General features: G+C 38.9%; 1 protein-coding gene across 2 annotated transcripts in view; it reads right to left on the reverse strand.

The window, feature by feature from the left end:
* The window catches only part of sms (spermine synthase), an 844,074-nt gene that overhangs the window by 696,083 nt on the left and 124,630 nt on the right, over positions 1 to 23,361 (reverse strand). The window contains exon 11 of one of the 2 annotated variants that reach the window (XR_007934830.1): positions 16,030 to 18,933. Coding sequence is in view for 1 of the 2 variants with exons in the window: in XM_051926930.1 (XP_051782890.1) it covers positions 18,903 to 18,933 (31 nt within the window). In the remaining variant the exon portion in view is untranslated. Of the gene's footprint in view, positions 1 to 11,823; positions 18,934 to 23,361 lie in introns of those variants that run through there. The other variant, XM_051926930.1, reaches the window with a different exon arrangement.

A 23,361-nucleotide genomic window follows, 5' to 3' on the forward strand; every position in this document is an offset into this window, starting at 1 on the left:
TGTGCAAGTAAAGCATAAAACTAAATACAAATGGAGCAAAAACCTGCAAACACTGAGGCCCTCCAGGACTGAGATTGGAGCCCCTGTTTTAGGAAATCAATCAGTGAATTGTCACATTGTGTGAAATTCCATTTGCGTGATTGTAACTACAATGCCTTTTAATGTCTGTTGTCTGTTTATTATCTTTCCTGATGGATGTCACCTGTCAGAAACTTCACTGCAATGGTTGTAACATGCAGATCACCCAGTTAAAAACAAGGAGGGCAGAAAATAAGGACCCCAGACCATTGCTAGAGACCTGTAAGGGTTTAAATGGGACATTGGACCTCCTCTCATTGTGTAACATCAAATGTTTCTGTGTTTAAATTTTGTAAACTACAATGAAACAATGCCTTTCAATCCATCGATCTTTCTAATGATTATACTCACAAATGTCTGATTAGAAGTGCAAATGAGACCACATGATCTGCCTTATTATTTACAACACATTTATAAATGGTGTAGAAAAAAAGACGGCAGTAACGGCTTGGTGTCTTAAGCAGGTGGACTAAAATGTAAGTAAGGAAAGTGTGGGGATTTAGTCGTTTCCAACACCAGTTGTAAAACTCATTAAGTGTCACCTTACAAATTTATGAGACTGCACAAAACAAGACGAGATGAGCCAACGGTGAATGTACGAGAACAGCACGAGCGGACTTCCAGTGAAGGAAGCAGACAGAATGAAACTTTCAGCTGTCATAATTCTCCAGAAACTGAGCACAGAAACAGACAAAATCTCGTTAAGTCGAGACCTTTACAGTCACTATCTGACCTTGGCAGTTTGATTAACCCGACTTGCATTATTGTGTTCATAAGAACTACTCATGAATTCTGTGAAATCACTTCCAGTTTTTATCTTGTCTGGGGCCTCCTGACTCACCAGTACGAGAAAAAACCCCACTTATGATATACTGTTCGACTTGTCTACAACAACAACAACAACAACAACATTTATTTATATAGCACATTTTCATACAAATAATGTAGCTCAAAGTGCTTTACATAATGAAGAAAAGAGAAACAAAAGACAAAGTAAGAAATAGAACAAGACAACACTAATTAACATAGAATAAGAGTAAGGTCCGATGGCCAGGGAGGACAGAAAAATCAAAAAGAGAGAGAGAAAATAAAACTGCAGGGGTTCCAGACCATGAGACCGCCCAGCCCCCTCTGGGCATTCTACCTAACATAAATGAAACAGTCCACTTTGTATTTAGGGTTCTCATGGAGGGACTTGATGATGATGGTCATGTAGACTTCTGGCTTTTAATCCATCAATGTATGAACATCATGGCGCTTTGAGTGGGTGGTGGTGGCGCAGGTCGCCACCACAGAAAACCGGGAAAAGAAACAGAAGAGAGTGTAGGGGTTAGTATGGATTTTAGAGCCACCATGAATAGTTGTTATAATGAATTGAATATACGAGTATCAGGATTAAATTACAGTGAAGTTATAAGAAGGCCATGTTAAAGTAATGTGTTTTCAGCAGTTTTTTTAAAGTGCTCCACTGTATTAGCCTGGCGAATTCCTACTGGCAGGCTATTCCAGATTTGAAGTGCATAACAGCAGAAGGCCACCTCACCACTTCTTTTAAGTTTTGCTCTTGGAATTCTAAGCAGACACTCATTTGAAGATCTAAGGTTACGATTTGAAATATGAGATGTCAGACATTCTGATATATAAGATGGAGCGAGATTATTTAAGGCTTTATAAACCATAAGCAGTATTTTAAAGTCAATCCTGAATGACACAGGTAACCAGTGTAGTGACATCAAAACTGGAGAAATGTGCTCGGATTTTCTTTTCCTAGTTAGGATTCTAGCAGCTGCATTCTGCACTAGTGTTGCAAACGATTTATGTCTTTTTTGGGTAGTCCTGAGAGGAGTGCGGTACAGTAATCTAGCCGACTGAAAACAAACGCGTGAACTAATTTCTCAGCATCTTTCGATGATTTAAGAGGTCTAACTTTTGCTGTATTTCTTAAGTGAAAAAATGCTGTCCTAGTGATCTGATTAATATGCAATTTAAAATTCAGGTTACAGTCAACAGTTATCCCTAAATTCTCTTGACTTTTAATCCTAATGCATCAAGTTTATTTCTAATAACCTCATTATATCCATTATTGCCAATCACTAAAATTTCTGTTTTCTCTTTATTTAGCTTGAGAAAATTACTATTCATCCACTCAGAAACACAAGTAAGACATTGTGTTAGTGAAACAGAGTCGGGGTCATTGGGTGCAATTGATAAATACAGATTAAAACTAGTCTAGTTATGCAAGATGTCAGGGTTCTTAAAAACCATTCATTTTTAGGAAATTTTGAGATACTTTATGCAGGAAATTGCACCCTTATAGTAACGAGTAAACCAACAGCTGTCTTCAACAAAAACGATCAGAAGCATTTGATGTTGTGCATGACACATCAGTTGAGCCCAGGGATTCAACCCCGAATGGGATACAAGGGGCCAAAGTTTCTCCATTAGGAAAACTTCAAAAAATGGGAAATATAGGCGTGTGGAGTGTCTTTTTATGCCATTTCGAGGTTGCTGATCATGAATATCATATTTTTGATATTTGGTTCTTTACTGGTGGTCCTAGCCCTCTAAGAAGGTCCAAGTGACAAATTTCAAACATGAAATAGTCGGAAATGATACCCCACATGTGCAAGGTCAGCGATTATTAATTTGAGGTTATTTTTGATCCTTTACTGGGAATGTAGCCTTCTGTTGAACTCTATCAGAGGGTAAAAAAATGACAAATTACTATCACAATCAAGAATATTTGGACCATAAACATTTAAAGTGAAGCACACATTTTAATATTTTAAATATTCAAACAACTATTCTTGTTTATTATGAACTATTATGACAAACTTAATAGCAATACTTCAGTTTCATTGCTATTATCTTTAAACATTCTCATGTGAGTCCTACTTACTGTATCTTCACTAATGTATGCAAATAATGCAATATAACCATCCAATAAATGCACAGCCTCTGAGAGTTTTTCCAGCATGAGATGAATAACCGAGAATTTAGATGTTGGTGGACAATGGAGAACGATATTTGTCAAGTTTTAAATCACAGTTTAACGTAATCCCATTGGGGAGACGATTATAGTTTGAATTAAATCAGCCTTTAGCAACACTTTCAAGAGCTGCAGTCCTCTTGACGTTTTGATCATTTAATTTTATTTTGCTGTGTCTGTGTGTCCTATGCTAAGGCAGTTTGAGGATTATTAGGATTACCATCATCATTACCATATCTGTTGTTGTTCTTGCTGTCGTTGGATTATTAGAGGGGTTCTGGTGGGCCGCAGAGGCTGCAGCTTTTCATTCCAGGCAGTTTCCTAATTAGAACTCAGTCCTTGCTGATAATGAAAGTTGGTATTTAACTATTTGGCTTGTTAGCGCTTTCATTCATTCAACAAAAAGTTTAATTGGACTGTAGAGTTTGAGAACATTATCCATATGTTTTGTGAACCAGAACAGATTTAAACTTATCAGTCCTTTCTAAACATTTTTTAATATAAATACTTCATAGTACAGATGCATGGCTCTTAAAGGAAGCACGCTAGCAGGAGAGCTGCTGGTTTATTGGTTATCTGCATTTCATTATTAACTAATGACTAGTTAAGAAAACAGGCAGAAATTAAAACTTAAATGCAGCTGCTACAAACTAAAATAGACAAGTAAGGCTTCTGAATTGTAACAGGAAAGAGAACTAAAATTAATCCGGAAAATGCATTGCTTTAGTAGTAAATAAATGGGTATGAATTAAGAAAACCTGCAGCCACTGCGGACCTCCAGGACTGTAACTGAGGACCGCTGATCTATAATCTAAATAAAATTTGTCTTTGATGAATGAAAGTGAATGTGGCTGACTTCTGAGGCAGCCAGTTTTGGATGGGTGGTGGGGCTTGAACTGTTGGTTCAGTGTCTTAAATTCTTTTCTGGAAATGCTATATCAATTGTATTTTAATTGGGTGTGTTTTACATACTGAAATATAATCTTTAAACTCAATAAAATGAATTGAAAAGAAACTTTCTGGACTGGCACAAGTTCTGTTCCTGTAATGGCCCTGGTTGCCTCCACTGTAACATCACTCAGGCAGAATCGGAGCTCTTTGTGAATCAGACTTTGATACACACAGCCACTAATTTACTGAACCTTCTTCATCTAATTTTAGCCTGTGCCCTTTTACTCGAAGTCAACACCCAGTTGCTTAGCTTGGCTGGCATCACGGGATATACAATATTCACAGCACCCTGTGCCAGGCCCTTAGCCTCTCACTTACATCACAGACCATCTCAACATGGCTGGTGATCAATTCTAAAACACTTGGGTCTTCAGCAAACGTCAATATGGAAGTAAAACTGTGATTAAATGGAAGTTCCATGGGGGTTAAACTCATCTCTTGGAGTCAGTAGATAGGACAGTCCACAGCCTACTTGTCACACAGTCTGAAGGTCTATTAGCTTCACAATTGCTTTGAAGGAAGTGCAGACCCCATCCCTCAAACAAATCTCAAGGTGGGCATTTGCATTGCTGTTGCCTGGCATGGGTTCCAACATAAAAAAGGAATTATTCCTAATTCTTAGTTCAAGAAATAATTAGATAAATTACGTAAAAAGATTTTAAATGAATGGCAGTGATGCTGCTATAATTAAGCCCTGGTTGAATGGTTTGTAACAAGAAGTCTGCTCCTCTATGGAGACATGGGATGCTCCCGCAGATGAACCAGCATCAACAGAATAGAACTTTTATTCAGTACACACACTAGAGATAATTAAAAAACAGAACAACCAGATGATAAATGTATTAAATGGTTTGAACACCACAGCAGATGCTGTGTTCATAATACTAAAATATATAAATCAAATATTATAGTAATCAAATGCTTTACTGTATAGTAGTAATTCACTCAAAACCATCACAGAGCATCACCAGGGCAGACAAAACGTGTGTGTACAGTACAAACTCTAGGGGCCTCATTTATAACACTTTGCATGGATTAGAGCAGGGGTGTCCAACTCCGGTCCTGGTGGGCTGCAGGTTTAAATTCTAACCATCTTCTTAATTAGCGAGCCGTTTTTGCTGCTGATTAACTTGTTTTGCCTTAGTTTTAATTGGCGTGTCTCACACCTCTTAGTTGTTTCTTTTTTCTTAATGAGCAGCCAAACAATAATGAGACACAAAACGAGGCGCCACATGACCAGCTAACCTGAAAATAAAGAAAGGCGAAGGTCTCCATCATGTTGGTCTGCTCAGGTCACCAAAACATCTTGACGGAGGTCTTAGGAGAAAACAGAAATTCAGCGGTCTGCTGTGGCAGAATGAGAGCAGCAACAAGTCCTGATATTCAACAATGGCTTTATTTAACAGCAAGAATTGGCTTCTCGTTAAGAAACGGGTTGGAGTGAAATTGGCTGGAGTTTGACGTTCCAGTTTGCCTCATTTCCGTTTGGCTGCCATTTAATGAAGAAACAAAATCAATTGAGAGGACTGAATCTTTAAAAACATGGCTATTGAAATGAAGGGAAAAGAAGTTAATTAGCAGTGAAAACTGGTCACTGATTAGGGAAAGGGTTAGAATGAAAACCTGCAGCCACTGTGCCCCCCAGGCCAAGTGTTGGATACCCCTGGATTACAGCATGAAAATACATGTACATGGCCAAAAAAAAAACACATTCATAAAACCTGCCATATGCACATGTCTATGTAAATTACCCTTCAAAAATAACAATCTGGTAAAAACAGTATGTGTATGTGAGCAAGAGCCACCCTCGAACATCCACATATGGAGCATGCTAATCAACCTTATACATATGCAATCATGATGCCGCAGAATATCATTGGCTGGTAGAGCAGACTCTTCCTCCTGATTTGTCAAGTGCTCCACAACTCAGAGTTCAAGATTATGAGTAGCATTACAGTGCCTCTCGGCATGACAATGAACAATGCAGGCCATATGAAAAACTGAGGGTTCGGCCAGTTACCTTACAAACAAGTCAGCCAAAATCAATGCAACACGGGGTGATCGAGGCCACGGAGACAGCTTCATTCTAGCTGGGTGCCCTTATTGCAGGGAGTTCAATAAAGTGCTCCTGTTACATTAGGAGAACCGGACATTGCTGCAAATTGTCCTTTTTATGTTGGGGAAAAAACATTTTTTCGTGTTTTTTTTTTTTTTTTAATGTATGAACATCCCCATTTTATGAAAACTGAATGTAATTTTCCAGTGAGGAGTGCAATTCCCCCAAAGGTTGGAGTAAACCCTCATAACCCCCTTTTTAAAATCACTGCCAAAGCAGGGGCATGGTTCCCATCAACCACACAGCATTGAAAAGGTGTGTTGGCCATGAAAGCTCAACAATGTCCAGAACCTTCAGCATTTCTTGGTGGATCTCCTTCACCCTCTGGGTCCTTGCCACAGCAGAGTTGCATACCTACCTCAGTGACCTCCCTCAGGGAAATAGGCATTGAGTTCCCATCGGCCTCTGGCTCTGTGAGCTCCACAGAGGGCATGACAATTGAGTTCAGGAGTTCCTCAAAGTGTTCCTTCCACCATCATACTACATCCTCCATCCAGGCCAGCATTTCTCTACCCTTGCTGAGAACAGCCTGGGTGAAGCTCTTCGTTCCCCTTCCAAGTCCTGTAATAGTTTGCCAGAACTTCTTCCAACCCAATTGATAGTCACTTCTCATGGTCTTTCCTTCCACACCTGGGATGTTCCTTCATTGACCACCAAGGCTGCAGCCTATATTTTTGCCTATTGGAACTCATCTGTTGCTTTGGGAGCCTCCTGTGCTAACCATACATGGAAGGCCTCCTTCTTCAGCTCTTGGCTGCTGCTTCAACAATGGAGGCTTTGAACAAGGTCGATTTGAACTCTCTGTACCCCAACTCCACTGGGAAAAGCTTTCTTTGGAGGTGGGCGTTAAGGACCTCCCCCAGATGTTCCCAATTCACCCTCACTTACTTACTTGGGCCATTCAGGTGCCTCCTTCACCTTCTGACCCAACTCCCCTTCAAGTGGTGATCAGTTGACAGCTCTGCCCTCTCTTAACCAGTGTCCAGAATATAAGGCCACAAATCTGATGATACAATTATTGACCAAAGATATCTGGTCTCAGGTGCTCTGTTACCAAATACACGTAAGAGCCACCTTATGTTCGAATTTGGTGTTTGTTATGAACAAACTAAGCCTAGCACAGAAGTCCAACACCTATATGGGTGTTGAAGTTGCCCAGCAGAACTATGGAGTCCCCAGCAGTGACCTTATTGGGAACTCCCTCCAGGCAGTCCAAGGAGGCCTGGTACTCTGAACTGCCATTTGGCGCCTAAGCCCATAAGGCAGTCAGAGTCCTCCCCTCCACAACCTTCAGCGGCACAGAGACACCCCTCTTGTTCACCAGTACAAACTCCAACATGGCATCAGCCATGCAGGGGCTCAATAAGAAGGCCACCCCTGCCTGATGTCTTTCCCCTGGACAACTCTAGATTAAAAGGAGAGTCGAGTCTCTTTCAAGAGGTTTGATTCCAGAACCAAGTGAGTGGGTAGACATGAGCCCAGCTATATCTAGTTGGTAGCATTCCACTTCAACCACCAATTCCAGTTCCCACCACCCATCAAGAGAGGTAAAATTTCCCATCCTGAGAGTCAGTTTACAGTGCTGTGGGCCATGGCAGGGTAATCACACATCATAATTCTGGGCCATGACTAACCGAGTCCCATGGCAGTTCCAGCTGTCAGGTGGTTATTTGCGGCCACTCTGCCCAGGCCTGGCTCCAGACGAAGTCCCCATACCAGGCAGGGTGCTCTTTTTATATTTGTGATTCTGCATAATTAGTGGCTGTGAATAGTCAGAGCCAGTAACTGTTTTGTATTCACAAGCAAGCACTGCAGCTCAGCTCTACAGAAGACTGGAATCATACCAACTATGACTGGTAGGTTTCTTCTTGCCCAATCATACTTGTTAGTCCTGGCCAAGTTAGATCTCTATATTGAGTGGAGGATGTTCTCATTCCATAGACTCTCTATTTGGACAAGTGTTCTTAATAGTGGGGTCAGTAGCAAGTTCTAACATTGTGTATTTGAAGTGCTCAAACCAAACACTGGATCGGAACAGGCCTCAAAAAGTTGATTTGGGTTTGTTTTCTGCGCTCAAGCTTTGTCAGGTCGGATGGAGTGTCGGTAGACAGCCACTGTATTTTCAGGTCACTTTAGACATGTTTCATTGGGTTCAAGTCTGGGCTCTGGCTTTCGTACTACAGGACATTTCCCAAATTGTTTCTAAACCACTTCTGTGCAGTGCCTACTTTGCGCTTAGGGTCACCTCAGGGATAGAGCACTCTGGAGCAGGTTTCATTAAGGACATCTACTTTTCTTCTTTCTGCTTAGCCTCAACCCTGTCTATTCTCCCCGTCCACACTGCTGAAAAACAACCTCACAGCATGGTGTCGCTACACCACCATGCTCCACTTTTGGAATGATATTTCACAGTAGATACAGTAAGCAGTGTCTGGCTTCTTCTAAATATGATGCTTAGAAATGAGGCCCAACAGTTCATCAGACCAGAGATTCTCATTTCTCACAGTTTGAGAATCCTACAGATGCCGTTTGCAAATTCCAAGTGGGAGTTTGTGTGTCTTTTATTGAGGAGAGACTTCTGTCTGGCCATATTGCCATTAATCCCAGATCAGTGGAGTGGTGCAGTGATGATTATCCTTCTGGAAGTTTCTATCATCTCTGTACATTGATTGACCTTTGGGTTCTTGGTTTCCTCTCCTTTTCACCTAATCGCTAGGAAGCCATCTTTAGGAAGAACTGTGGCTGAATCAAACTGCTCCTGTTTAGAAATTATGGAGGCCACTGTGCTCTTGGGAACTTCAAGTGCTGCAGAATGTTTTGTAGCACGTCCGTTAATTCCTCTGACCTCATGTGTTGGTTTTTGCTCGGATTTGCATTGTCAACTGTGGGTCCTTCAAAGACGGGTATGTGTCTTTCCAAATCATGTCCAGTCAGGTCAACTGACCACAGGTGGACTCCAAAAAGGTGGAGAAACATCTCAATGATGACCAATAGAATGGGATGTACCTGAACAAAACTTCAAGTGTCATAGCAAAGGGTCTGAAAACTTCTGTCAATATGAGAGTTCAGTTTTAATTTTTAACAAAATTAGCAAAAACATCTAAAATGCCATTTTCACTTTGTTATTCTTGAATATTTAGTATTGTTTGATGAGGGAAAAAATCAAATTAAAATTATTTTAACACAAGGCTGTAACATACCAAAATGTGCAAAAAGTAAAGGGCTCTGAACTTTTTCTGAAAGCGCTTTACCTCCATCACCCCAGCAGGCTTTTTGGAAGTCTCATTAGAAGGAGTAGGGAAGGTTGAGGTGCAAAGAACTATTAGGACTTTACATTTTAGACATCTAATGTCAAAAAAATAAATTCTAGAACAGAAACACATAAGATATAAAAATGTATGAGAATTATTGTGAATGTGTGACTGGATGTCAAAAGGTAGCCAGAAGCAGACCAGGTATAAAAAGGCTCAGAAAGAGGGCACCCATATTTGTTTATGAGAAACATAATGGGCTGCCACAAACCATATCTGTTAAGGGGTGTAACAAGACCATGTTCAGTACGTATAATCATTCCGGCTTTTAAATTAGAAGACAGAGAGCAGGGATGGAAAATGTGGAGTGTCAGCACCTGGAGTTTCCTAGGAATCCTGGATGGTACCTGTGAAGGCAGAGTAAAAATGGCTGCTAACTGCTAGAGCAGTTTGAATTTAGTGTCTGGGCGCAGGTTAAAGCAACGACCCACTTGTGACGGAGCCAGATCTTTAATAGTCTTAAAGAGCCAGCCGTACAACCATGACTGAATTTTGCAAAATATTGTGTGAGCACCATGAAATGGCTCACTGAGTGTCACATTTCTAAACCAATCCAATGCCTCCAGTCGGTGCTCAAAGTACGGGTGGTGATTTTATACTGCAAAAAGCAGCAGAGTTCTTGTTAACAATACAGTACAATTCATTTTTGTATAGCCCAAAATCACACAAGGAATGCTGCAATGGTCTTTAAGAGGCCCTGCCTTTTCATAGCATCCCAGCCTTGACTCTCTAAGAGGACAAAGAAAAACTACCCCAAAAAACACCCTTTTAGGGAAAAAAATGGAAAAAACCTTGGGAAAGACAGTTCAAAGAGAGACCCCTTTCCAGGTAGGATGGGCGTGCAGTGGGTGTCAAAAAAAAAAAAAAGGGGGCAAATACAATACAATAAACAGAATTATTAATACAACATAATAGTGCAACAGAAATATTACAAGTACAGAGCAGAATTCAACAGTAGATATTACATAATACAATTTGGATTAGATACTGTAGATGTAGTGGTCTACATGTGTGTGCATCTGTCAGTCACTTCTGTCACTGCACTCATTACAAAGCAAAAAAATCATTAAGTTTCACTTACCTTGTGCTACCGAGCTCCTGAATGGGTAACCAAAATATTAGAAAATTTTACAAGTGTCAGGTCTTTTGCTTGTCTGTTAGTTACTGTACCTTAAGTATTACACTAAATCTGTCTCCCTGCCTTTTCATACTTAGTTTACGTCTTTGTCTAATGAATGAGGAGATTTGCTTTTGTTCTTGGTGGAACACGGTAACCCTGACCGTTTAAAGTGCACAGACTGGAGGGAAGGAGGAGTTTATTTTTGGAAGAAGCTCTGTGGGCGCAGTCTCTTGATTAGATGAATTTACCACCATTCACTACAAACTTTGCAAAGGTTTTATTCTTGTTCGAGAATCACAGCTTTAAAGATTACAGAGATTCTGCAGTCACTGAGAAGACTCTGCAGGTGCTTCATGATAATTATATTAATGGGCTGTAAAAGGCCAGGCCCCAGACACAGACGGACAGACACTGTATGCCTTACAATACAAACATTTTATTTTCTTCACCCGTGGGCGCACGTCTTCCCCGTGACCCACAGGCAATACACAGTCCCACACAAGCACAATTCACCACAGCAACAATCCTTCTGGCAGCACCACCACTCCTCCTCCTCCCGACTCAGGCTCTCTCTCGAGTGGTGGTGGCTGGCCTTTTTTATACCCCACCCGGAAGTATTCCAGGTGCTTGATCACCTGGGCCTAATTGCATTTCCGGGTGGGGCTGAGGAATTGACCAGCCGTGCTGCAAAGTCCATGCAGCTCCCCCTGGCGGCCATCCGAGCCCCCAACCAGGCTGTGGAGGACTCCATCTCCCATGGAGCCATGCGCCCAATTGGGGAATCATCGTCTGCCACCAAGCGTCCCGGGGGAGGTATTGAGCTGTCCATGGTAGCTCCCCCGGAACAGATGCAGTAGGGGAGTCCCTGCCCGGCATGGGACCCGGCTGTCCTTCACAGGGCCCACAACCCCACCTAGCCAGTGAGACTACAGTGTTCACTAATGTGTTTAGATAACTCCCCATGTTCGCCTCATGTGTTTTATTGAGATTTAACTTCATCTTGTTACAGGTCAGTTGCGTTTCCTACTACAATAGGAAATTATCCTTGAGAGAGCTGACTTTGTAGTTTTAAAAATATTTTTGTAAATCAAAGGTTGCCTGAATAAATCAAGTCTGCAGATCTTTTGGAATAACATCTAGAAGGCATTGGAAATGTCAAGTATGTATGTTTGAATGCACCTGAAATTAAACATTAAAATGTTGGTGTTTATTCAGATTGTGTCAACATTTCAAAATTTTAAATAATGCACACAAGTCGTTCCCATTAAAGTACCTTTATTTAAAAAGGCATACTGCCTTTGCAGTATATACAATGCAATTGTTCAGTGCCAGGATAAGCTTCTTTCAAATATTTCTTCACTTTGGTGGAAGCAGCAGTTAGTGCAAAACTTAGGTACAGTTCATACATTTCTTCCAAAAGCACAATTACACAAAAACTCAAACTGAAACCTGTAGAAATGCCACAGGGAATTAGCAAAGCCATATTTGACAGACATTTTAAAAACCCACATTTTTCTGAAAGAGTTCTTACAAGTGTCTCTCGACAGCCCATGAGCCGTAAAAATGTAACTGCAGACTTTGTGATACATGCAGAAGCTGATGAGATTTCACACAGTGGTGAAATGGTGGTCATCTAGCAGGGTTACAGTGTTCAGGCCAGCCAAACCTCTTGATGGTTTTGTTCCACCACAACTATCCTCTTACAACATGCTTTTCCATTTTACAGTTACAAATTTTCAGGCAGCCTTGATGGCACATCTAGTGAGTATCCCTAATGTGACACCAGGAAAAGTATCATCCATACAAGGCCATTTTATTACTACTGAAAGTGCCAACTGTCCTATACAATCTCATAATACTGGTTCAATTCCAGACTTTTAATGTTCACAAAACGGTGACATGGATGCTTTCCAATCTCTGAACTCCTTTACTACAAATGCCATGTGTGAACCTAGCTAATAATAATGGAATTAGGGAGGCAAGTCAATTATGATTCATCTGCTAATAATTCCCATTCTGGCTCCACCAGTACTCACAATATAAGACCACAACATTCTGCATAGGTCTCCTCTACAGGATGAGATTCAAGCCAGGTGTAATCACCACAACCACACAGACTTTCAAAACTGCAATGAATTAGGCTGAGAATGTGTTAATAAGTCTGACTGTACCCTTTCACATAACCTTGACATAAACTTATAGAAACTTGAATGTCTGACTAAATCGATCAATCCATGGACACACTCTCTCACACAGGCTCTCTAATCAATTACTTCTCCAAGACCAGCGTCACACTGCAGGGCTTAACGTGACTTCTACTTGCCAAATTTATAATTTAACAACCTCAGATTCACTAAGAGTATTAGTCACATACAGGAATGATTGCACGATTCTTTCACGCCCTTCTTATCAGGTTTCCAAATCTCACATAGCATCACAAAAGTACAGAGTTTGTCTCATTTTGGAATACAATCCATGTAAAGCATACATTAATATGAAATAAATAAAATGTAGAACAAGCTGGTAATGACTGCAGAGACTTGTCGTAGACAACCATGAAATATCGAAGAGACAGCGGTGTAAACTTCCAAGATGGTTGAATCTCTCCACTGTTAGAATTAAAGCAAGTCTCTTGGACTACACTATCATTCATAGTTTCTGAGCATTGTATGCATTGTGCTTCCAGCTGAGCCCTCACAGGCTGTTGATTCTCACCCCCTGACTTTCAGCTCATTATGAGGTCTACCTAATGCTGCCTAATTTTTCACAGATAGTCATAGAGAGTGGCCGACTCCCTAGGGCCACCACGAGTGCACTGCAACTCTCCAAAACCTTACATAATGTTAAAAAATTCATTGTAAGTCATGTAGTGTGACGCTGGCTCTGGGCTAAGCTGCCAGCAATAACTTCTGTGGATGTAGCAGTGACATTAATCTGCTACAATCTACTAAATAATCCTGTCTACTTCGACTGCCAACAAAACTATCTGAAATGCCGATAAAGAGAGTCTATAAAAAGCTGAACAGCACAATTTGACAAATCTGTCACAATCTAGCTCTCTCATTGTTGGTTTAAGAATAAAACTTACTTCATACATAGGCTTTGGAAAAGCTATCACTTTTTTAATCACTTTGAGAACAACCAAAAAAGTTTATCTTGGAATAAATAAAGGTGAAACATTCACAGCAAAACATTCACTTTAAAAATAAAAAGCAAAACAATGATTTATTCAGCTAGCTTCTACTAATTAAATAGTGGATTTTTAACTGAATAACTGCAAATTATTGAATAATAGTTAACCAACTTAACACTACAAACATGTCAAAAGTATGCCTATAATTAAAAGGAACATGCTGTTAATGTTGTATACTTCAGACAAACAATAGGACTTTAATACTCAAAATTTCATGAATTACAGACAGCAGAATCCTATTTAGTAGAAGGACATCACAAACCTCACAAGAAACAAGTTGTATATATACGATTAAAATCGTCAGACAACTGTGGTCTGGAATAAATAACACAGCAATTGAGAAATCTTTGTGATTCATGTAAACTGCGATTACAAACATTTCCAATATTCATCCAGTGTCTCAGTTAATAATCTTTGTAACAAATATATACCCTGGGACAGCTCCATATTTAAAGTGTGAATCAATAATTGATACTTTTACACTACACAGACAGTGACCATGGCAAAGTACGCATTCCATTCCAGCCTGTACCATACTCCGAATGACTAGGGTTTACGATATAATGCTCATTTGAGGATGATGCATGCTGGATTTTATATTCATCAGTCTTGATGTTGTATTCTAGTGGACTGGTATACTTATTGTGTAGTAAAAAGCAGTGATTAGGATAATTCACACACAGAAAAGAAAGGGGTATAAAGAAGAAAGTGCGTCTTTGTGCAGAACAACACTGCCAGACATCAGAAAACCACTTTAGAAGAATATGCTGAAAGGCTTATTAACAGGAGCTGCGCTCAGAGCCATAGTATTTATACAAGATAAAGGACACTGAATGCAGTTACAATACTATGCACAATCTTCAAATGGTAGACAGTTTCAAATTATTTCTAAAAAAAATAAAAACTTCTCTGCGATTATAAACCCATAGATTGACGATACATCGACATTTAGCTCACACCTGATTACACCTTGCAAAGTGACTATGGGTAAATGGCATCCCATCAACTGATAGACAGTCTGTAGTTTATGCTCATCCAAGGTTTCTCCTCATTTAAGAATGCTCGTAATGTTGGACTAGTCCAGGGGTCCTCAAACACGGTCTTGGAGGGCCGCAGTGGCTGCAGGTTTTTGCTCCAACCCAGTTGCTTAATAAGAAGCTCTTATTGTTCAAGTAACATTTCTGCTTCACTTTATTTGTCTCGCTCATTAAGATTTTGAACCCTTAGTGCTTATTTTAGTCTTAAACAGCTGTATTCTCTGTTTTTAATTGCTCCTAATTAGCAATAACATGCAAATGACAAAAGAGACCAGCATTTCTCCATTAAGCTTGTTACCATTTACACCTGTGTGTATTTATCATGCACTATTGGGTTTAATTAAATACTTGGAAGGAAAGTGAAGAGAATAAAGTGAAGGACTGAGAATTAGTCATCCATTTTAGCCTTCAAATCATTTGGATGATATCCTTAGAAAGGGGACAACAATCTAGGATATGAGAATTACCTGACACAGCAGAGTTAAAGCACTAACAAGCCATGAAATGAAATTATTGGCAAGAATTGCCTTCTAATTAAGCAACCGGGTTAGAACAAAAACCTGCAGCCACTGTGGCCCTCCAGGACTGTGATTGAGGACCCCTGAACTAGTCCAATCACATTTACTGAATACCAATAATAAAAAAAAAAATGTAAGGAGGCATTCGGGATTAGATTTTAAATTGCAGCGTTTAGAAGAGAGAGAGTTTTCTTCTATACAGACACATTTTTATTGTTATTTATTCAGTGCCTATAAAAGGCTGTCACCCCTTGGAAGGTTTCACATTTTATTTTTATCCAACAGTGAATCACAGTGGATTTAATTTCATTTTTTTTTCACACTGGTTAATGTGAAACCGTGTTCAAAATTACAAAAATAATACACAAAATAACTGATCACATTGTTATCCAGCCCCTTTAATGTGACACATCTAAATTGTAAAGCCAATTGACAGCATCAGTGAGAGATCCCATAATTAGGTTAATGGTGATTACCTATTTGGCATTTCAGTTGATTGTAGCATAAATGCTTCTTATCTGGAAAGGCCAATTTGTGGTGAGTCAGTTTTGTGGACCAACCCACATAATGAAGACAAAACAATACTCCAAGGAACTCCATGGAAAAGTGATTAAAAGCATATTTAAGAAATGGAAAGTGTATGACAGAGTTGTGGATCTACATACAACAGGCTGTCCATGAAAACTGAGTGATCGTGCAAGACGACGGGAGACCACCAAGAGACCTATGATAACTCTGAAGAAGTTACAAGGTATAGTGGCTGTGACTGGAGAGACTATGCATACAACAACTGTTGCCCAGGTGCTTCAACAATTGCAGTTTATGGAAGGCTGACAAAGACAAAGCCACTGTTTTACGTTAAAACAAGCATGGTAGTGGTCGCATTGTGCTATGGGAATGCTTCTCTGCAGCAGGCACTTGAAGGCTTGTTAAGGGTAGAGGATAACATGAATACAATCTGCACCTTGGGAGAAGATTTGTTTCCAAGTGAGACAGTAGACCCCAAGAATAAATACAATGCTACAGAAGACAACAATGTTAAAATGTCCTGAAGTGACCAAGTCTGAGTCCAGATCTCAATACATATAAAAATCTGTGGCTGGACTTAAAAAAAGGTTGTTCACTCATGATTCATATGCAACCTGACAGAACATTAGCAGTTTTGCAAAGAAGAATGGACTTGGACTACAGTGTGCAGATATGCAAAGCTGATGGAGAGAGACCTGTGCACATAGTGTTCAGGTATATCTACTAAATACTGCCTTGAAGGGGGTGAAAACATATGCAATTAAATATTTTGTTTTTATATTTGTAATTAATTTAGATCACTTTACAGAGATCTTTTTTCACTTTGACATGAGTCTTTTTCTGTTGATTAGTGTCAAAAAAAGCCAAATTAAATCCATGGTGATTCAGTATTGTGTAGCAAAAAAATGTGAAAACTTCCAAAGAGGGTGAATATTTTTTTAGGCACTGTAGATGATACATCATCAGTAACACGCATTCTTTGTACATAAAATTAACAAGATTAATTTTTATATTTACAAAAAGCTTTTCTCCCAAAGCACTCCCCCCCCCCCCCCAAAGTAATCTTGCATATTAAACCTACTAATTAATTGAAGGTAAAAGTCCCCCAAGCCTCTCCACACAGCTACCTGACGTGAGGCTCTGCATTACTAATGGTATGTCTCACCAGCTATCAGACCATTTCCCAGCATTAAGTCCGCCTGTTCTTTTCTGATCCATGTATGTAAATGGAATGGAATGGGAAACGTTGTGCAGTGTAAAAGTTTCAAAAGATTCCAAGTTGCCAAGTTATTCTACCAAAAATAAACCTAATTTAATTTACACTTTTAATACATATATTAAAATATTTCACATTTTCAAATTGGAATTTTAGCGTATGCAAGAATAAAAAAAATAAAATAAGTCCAGCCTTTATAGGTCTTCTAGTATCTTACATGGGAAACCAGAAAGGAGAAGGGAGAAAAAAAAAAAAAAAGATTTATGGGCAAGTGACGTTTTTATGTAATACTTTCTGAAGTGTCCAAAAGTCAACATCTCCAATCTCATACTACTAGCTGGAATGCTGACAATCTGGATAAACACACTACCACAGTATACAGTCTAGTGGTCTGAAAGAATTGTGGGTTTGGGAGCAAAGGGGCCTCCCAAAATGGCATATATTTTGGAACAGATCAACAAAGACTTTTTTTGTTGTGAAGCTGAAGTAGCAAAAATAAAACATAAGTGCCAAAAATAAAGGCCAACATATTATTAGTACAAAACTACTCATTGTGGTTAGATAGTGGGCCTACTAGTTAAACAAAGAGAACACCAGAACTAAAATACTGACTGTGAGGTATAAAGTGAGCTTATAAAATGGTAACTACACTTTATTCCCTTTATATAATTAAAACAAAACACTTTTATAATTTGCATTTAATTTCAGAAAAATTGCAGCTATACATGTTAAAAAAATTCCAGATGTCCTCATTTACGGTACACTATAGTGTTTATGCTGCTTTTTACATGTGCAAGTTGGTTTTCAGCCTACTGCACGCTAGAATCAATTTCTGAAATTATCAGTAAAAACCACACAAGATGTAATGAAAGAAGAGCAGATATTAATGTGAATGCTGTTTAGTTCTAATTATTATTAAATTCTGTGCAGTGTGAAAATGGACAAAAGCTGGTTACAGATAAGCCAACGTAAGACATTTGCTTTTCTTTTTGTACAGGATATCTACTGCTTGTTTAAAGAAGAGGAAGAAAAAAAAAAACAAAAAAAACAAACAGCTGTTACACAAGAAAACTGTCTGAATGAAGGGTAACAAATTAAATCTGTGAAATTTATAAGATGGCAGAAACCTTTCTAACCTACTGTTAATCCATACTATAATTAACCAAAGTACATTGACAGAGGTTGCTAAATTCCCAGTGTTGATTGATGGACCTTGTCATTGTGGAAAAGGGAAAGAAAACAGAATAGGAAGCAATAAGTCAAATAGAGAAGTAAACAAAAAATAAAATTCATCATTTCCCTTTACAAACAAGTGCAAAGCATAACTATGTTCAAACGTATCCCTGTACATTCTGAATCGGAAGCCCAAGATCACATCAGTGGCCAATGCTCTAAAGCACCATACGTTTTAACAGGTGATGTTAAAAGTAGAATTAAGAATATCTCACAAAAAAACAAATCACTGCATTGTAAATGTAAACCTTTGTATAGTTTCATTAAAATCAGAATTCTTACAAAATGATGTATAACTTAAAAGGCCTCCTAAATTTGTTTTGAGTACTCAGTAGCTTTTACCTTAAACGGCCAATTTTAAATTCAGGCACTGGCATTCACACAATTAACCAGTTTTCATCAAATATACATTCTTAATTCTTTTTAATTATATAAAATAAAAATATATATAAAAACAAACAAAATTTAACAATAGCAACCTTCCCTAAACACAAGACAAAATTTCACTTTTATCTACAGTATTTCTTAAGTCCAAGGCTCAGTTTGAAATCATGCTTCTTAGAGTGCAGGCTTTCATGCAGTGTGCATTTCTTTTGTGATGCAAGTCTGCATTTACTTCTTCCATACAGTATAGAATACCCATCTGTGAAGGCAAATTAAGGAAAACAGCGTGTGTCCCTTAATGGAATAAAGCAGACTCAGGTTACATTTAATCCTGAAATGTAAAAGGTAAAACAAAATGCCTAGACAAAAGGTGCATCAAATCAACAAAAAGTCAGCACACTTATAATCATACCACACCATGACAGCGTCAAATCAAAGCTGCTAACAATGCAAAACCACAGCATCATAAATGTTACTCTTTCATTAAGTGATAATTTTGTGTCTGTTCAAGAAACCTACTACGGTTTGACATACAGAACAAAGTTTCTGCTACTGGTTATTGTATAACATACTTTATGGTTTTTCAGGTAATGCAGTCTTTCCTGCTTGTTGCCTTTCTATACGAATGGCTTTGTAGCTACAACACTTCTTTTAAGTCCATTTCTTTTAAGATATTTTGACACAACTGAAGCATGCACCAGGTGCTGAAAGGTCCCTTCACTGAATTTTGTTCTGTTCCTTTAAGTAGTGTTATCAGATACGGATAGTTTTTGTCGATCCTGCCCAGTTTCTATACATTTCCTTGAGATAGCTTGAACAGCACAATGTGACAATACAGTTTTGTGTGCTATTCCATGCTGGCTTTAGTCTTGTTAATACCCCACTAATTATGGTTTTCCATCTGTCAAAGTGTAGGAGAGCTTAGCTATTTCGAAGTGACAAAAGCGGATATCATTGTGATTAATTGGGCGATTTTCTGATTGAGGTACAAAATCTGGAAAAAACTTTCTTTGTAACAGCCTGGGCAAACTACCTGCCTGGACAGGCCTGGGAGAACTGGCTTAGCCTTTTGGGTTTGTGTCCTTTGTATTTTTGTCTGGTTCATTTTGTACTGAATATATAATTTTAACCATTGATGTACTGTTGGCTTATTTTCTGCATTTTTATCCAGGTTTGAATGCAGCTGGAAGAGTGGGAACAACCATTTTCTCTTAATTCAGGACATTATGCAAAATATAACTTGTAAAGACAAAAGGAATTCAGATGTGGCCAAAGAAGATGCAGCAAATTGTCTACTCTGTCCTTAGGAGTGAATGATGTCTGACTGTCCCTGCTGAATCTTTACTAATAAAGTTATTCTCTTTATATTTTGAATGAGCTCAGCATGTTACAAAGAACAATAAGCTTCTTACTAATAACCACAGTCAACTTGTTTTCCTGTGATGTCTATTTTATCTGCAAATAGTGCTGAAAATATGAGATGCGTGTGTTAATTAGTTGTGCATCCAAGCAGACAATACTGATAACCATTGATGAGAAAAAGTTTAATTAGTGGCTCACTTCCCCTCCAGCTTGTAACACAGTCTTATTTGGCGGTTTTCAAAACTGAGTAGTAAGCCGGTATGTTGTAGTCTGTTAAATCTATTACTAATACTTACTTACTATCTTCTTTAACAGGGGATTCAAGATGTTACCACGTGCACCTGATGTTTGAAGATTGCGTCATCAGACTGATACTTAAATGTTAATTTTTTCCCCCATTGCACTCTCCTAATAGCTCCCAACACACCAACACTGCTTGGCAACATGTTCTCTTTTTATTCCAGTACCAAAACTCCTTTACTGTAAGATTTCTCTTCTTTACTAAAACTAGCAACTTGCATTAAATTTGCAGTGTTTGATCATTCTTTTTTGTCAAATAAAAGTAAATTTGTGAATTTTCTGCATTCACTGAGATAGTTGCACTCTTTTCACACACAAGTGATATTTAAAACTGCAATTACCAGTTATTCTATTCTTTACGACTTACCCATATTAATCTTAAAAGGAAGAGTATTTATTTAAAAAACAAAAACAAAACCTTAGTATTATTCCCCTATAAGTTTGTTAAGAAAAGACAAATAATGTCACTGCTTTGGCTATTCAAATTTATAACACACAAGGCCACTTGTGAATGAGAAATGTGTTAAAGAAAAACCTGCCCACGAGTCACAACCAAATGAGGTACAGGAATCTGGGCGAGTATTAAGGGTAGCTAAAGCTGGCCCACCTACTAGTAAACTGTACAAATCTGGAATACTTTTTAATATGACATGGAGAGATCAAATAACTGCAATAGCCGGAAATGGACGAAAAACCTGCTTTAAAAGCATGCTGAGGAAATGTACATTATTTATGCTAGGGACTGTTGACCTATGCAAATATTCCAGGAATAAAGAGGACATTTTTAACATAAGGTTATTTCAACCACTACTAACCTGTATGATTTTATTTATAATGCCTTTTACAATATTGGGATGGATGGAGTAGTGTCTCATGGCAGTCCCTCCCAACTGATATTCTACCAGGGTGAACCAACACAAACAAAGCTGCAAAATAATCACAAGGGAGGGACGAATGCATGAGGAGAACACAATTACAAAACAAACAAAAAGAAACATTACCCTGCAGCCACTAAAGGCTCAGCCATACAAGTCTTCCATACCATATCTGAATATATAACGTGGATTTTTCGCTGCTTCACGGGTTTCTGTGGACAATGGGTCTTTTTACTTCTGGTACATGCTTCCTCAGTTGGTTTGCCCAGATGATTTCATACAAGGGACGCTATTGGGGGATGGCTGAGAAGCTACCCAATCAGAGCACGCAGTTAAGTTCCTGTGTGCTGATTGGCTCAGCGACGGAGTGCCAAATTCGATTCCGCTGCATTAACCAGGAAGTCTCGTCTCGCTCATTCAGCATCAACGTGTTTCACTGTGTAAAGAGTTAACTTTTGTGCTCTTTTTTGTTTATCTTTGTGCGTAGTCAAGCCCTTCATTATGGCTCCAAAACGATCTGCTCCTACTACTGCTTCAGGGGCCGCGCCCAAGCGCAAACTGAAGATGCTAACGATTGCTGAAAAGGCAAAAGTTTTGGATATGTTGAAGGCAGGGAACAGCTACACCGCCGTAGGACGCCACTACGGCATCAATGAGTCCACGATTCTTTTTATTTAAAAAGGAGGAAAAGCATATAAGATCTACGGCCGCAGTGTCCTTTAACCAGGGCGCAAAACGAGTTGTAAGTGGATGTAATAAGGCGGTAGTCCAGATGGAATCTGCTTTAGGGATCTGGATTGAAGACTTCCGGAAGAAGAACAACGGCGGTGCTACACAATTGCCTGAAGAGGCTCCTTTAGAAGAGCTGGAACGCTCTCCTTTGTTGTGCAGTAAAATTAAACTCATCATTATCAGACAAGTCATTGTGTCATTGTTGGTAAGTAACCATAATTAATTTTCTACGTTCAGTACTTATTACATGTACATAGTTTAGTGTCACTGTACACACATTTTACTGTATACAATTTTTCTTGCATTGTACGTATTTGTTGCTGGTGGCCTGTCTGTCGTAATGGCTGTAACATATGTGATATCGGAGATGCTCGATATCTTTAAAATAATATTTAGGTTTTACTGTATACAAACAGTGTGTTTACATACATACATAATTTCAACGAATCTTACCTAATATCTAAGAGAATACAAAGGATTTATGCTGTATAATTGTGCAGGAAATGTTTATAATAGTGTGGGAGAGTTTATAAGGGCTTAAAATATATAAAAATAACCATATGATCATATGGTTTTTACTTCACGGATTTTCACCTTTTGCGGGGGGTTCTGGAACGCAACCCCCGCGATCGAGAAGGGATTACTGTACCCATTTTCCCACCTCATAAGTACTCTCTTTCACACCTGGTCTCTCATTATCTTAACCTTGATTATTCTTTAAACAAGTTGAACCTGCACCCCAAACCACCTCTTCACTTTAAGCTTCATGTTGCCTCTGGCCCAAAACAGGTTTAAACACCCTACTTCAGAGATCGACGTAGTCTTACACACCCCGTTCATGATGGACTTGCCTGGCACACCAGACATCCCTTTGGCTGGTCCTCTGGCATTCAAATGCTCCTGCACAGTGCAATGCTCCCTTTGCTCTGGAATGACTTGTGCAAAGCACAAGAAGCTCTGCATCATCCTGGTGGTGCCACTTCTTCTGCCTGCCTGTCATCTCTTAATACTATTTATGTGTACACCGACACAAAGACATAACATTTTATCACAATATTAAAGAACTAAAGAGAAATCTGAACTCTTAATGGTAAATGTTGACCATCGCCCACCAAAATGTTAAAAATATGTTAAGTTGGATAATTAATTTTTATAATTCTGTGCTTCAATGATTATGTAAAATCAATCTCTCATTCCCTACCTGTCTATTACTTTCTTGAAAAGTACTTTCACATTTTGTTAAAAATAAATGGGACACTGTTATGCATTTTCAAATGCTTTGTTAAGAAATGCTGGAATTCTGGTAACATATCATTCAGAATTACTGCTTCTTGATTACTTGCCATTTACACCTTACTGCTTAACTGTGACTAGACAGGAGCTCCACGAACCACTGTTCACTACACCACACCTTAGTT

This window comes from Erpetoichthys calabaricus, chromosome 4, assembly GCF_900747795.2.
Source record: "Erpetoichthys calabaricus chromosome 4, fErpCal1.3, whole genome shotgun sequence".
NCBI lineage: Eukaryota > Metazoa > Chordata > Cladistia > Polypteriformes > Polypteridae > Erpetoichthys > Erpetoichthys calabaricus.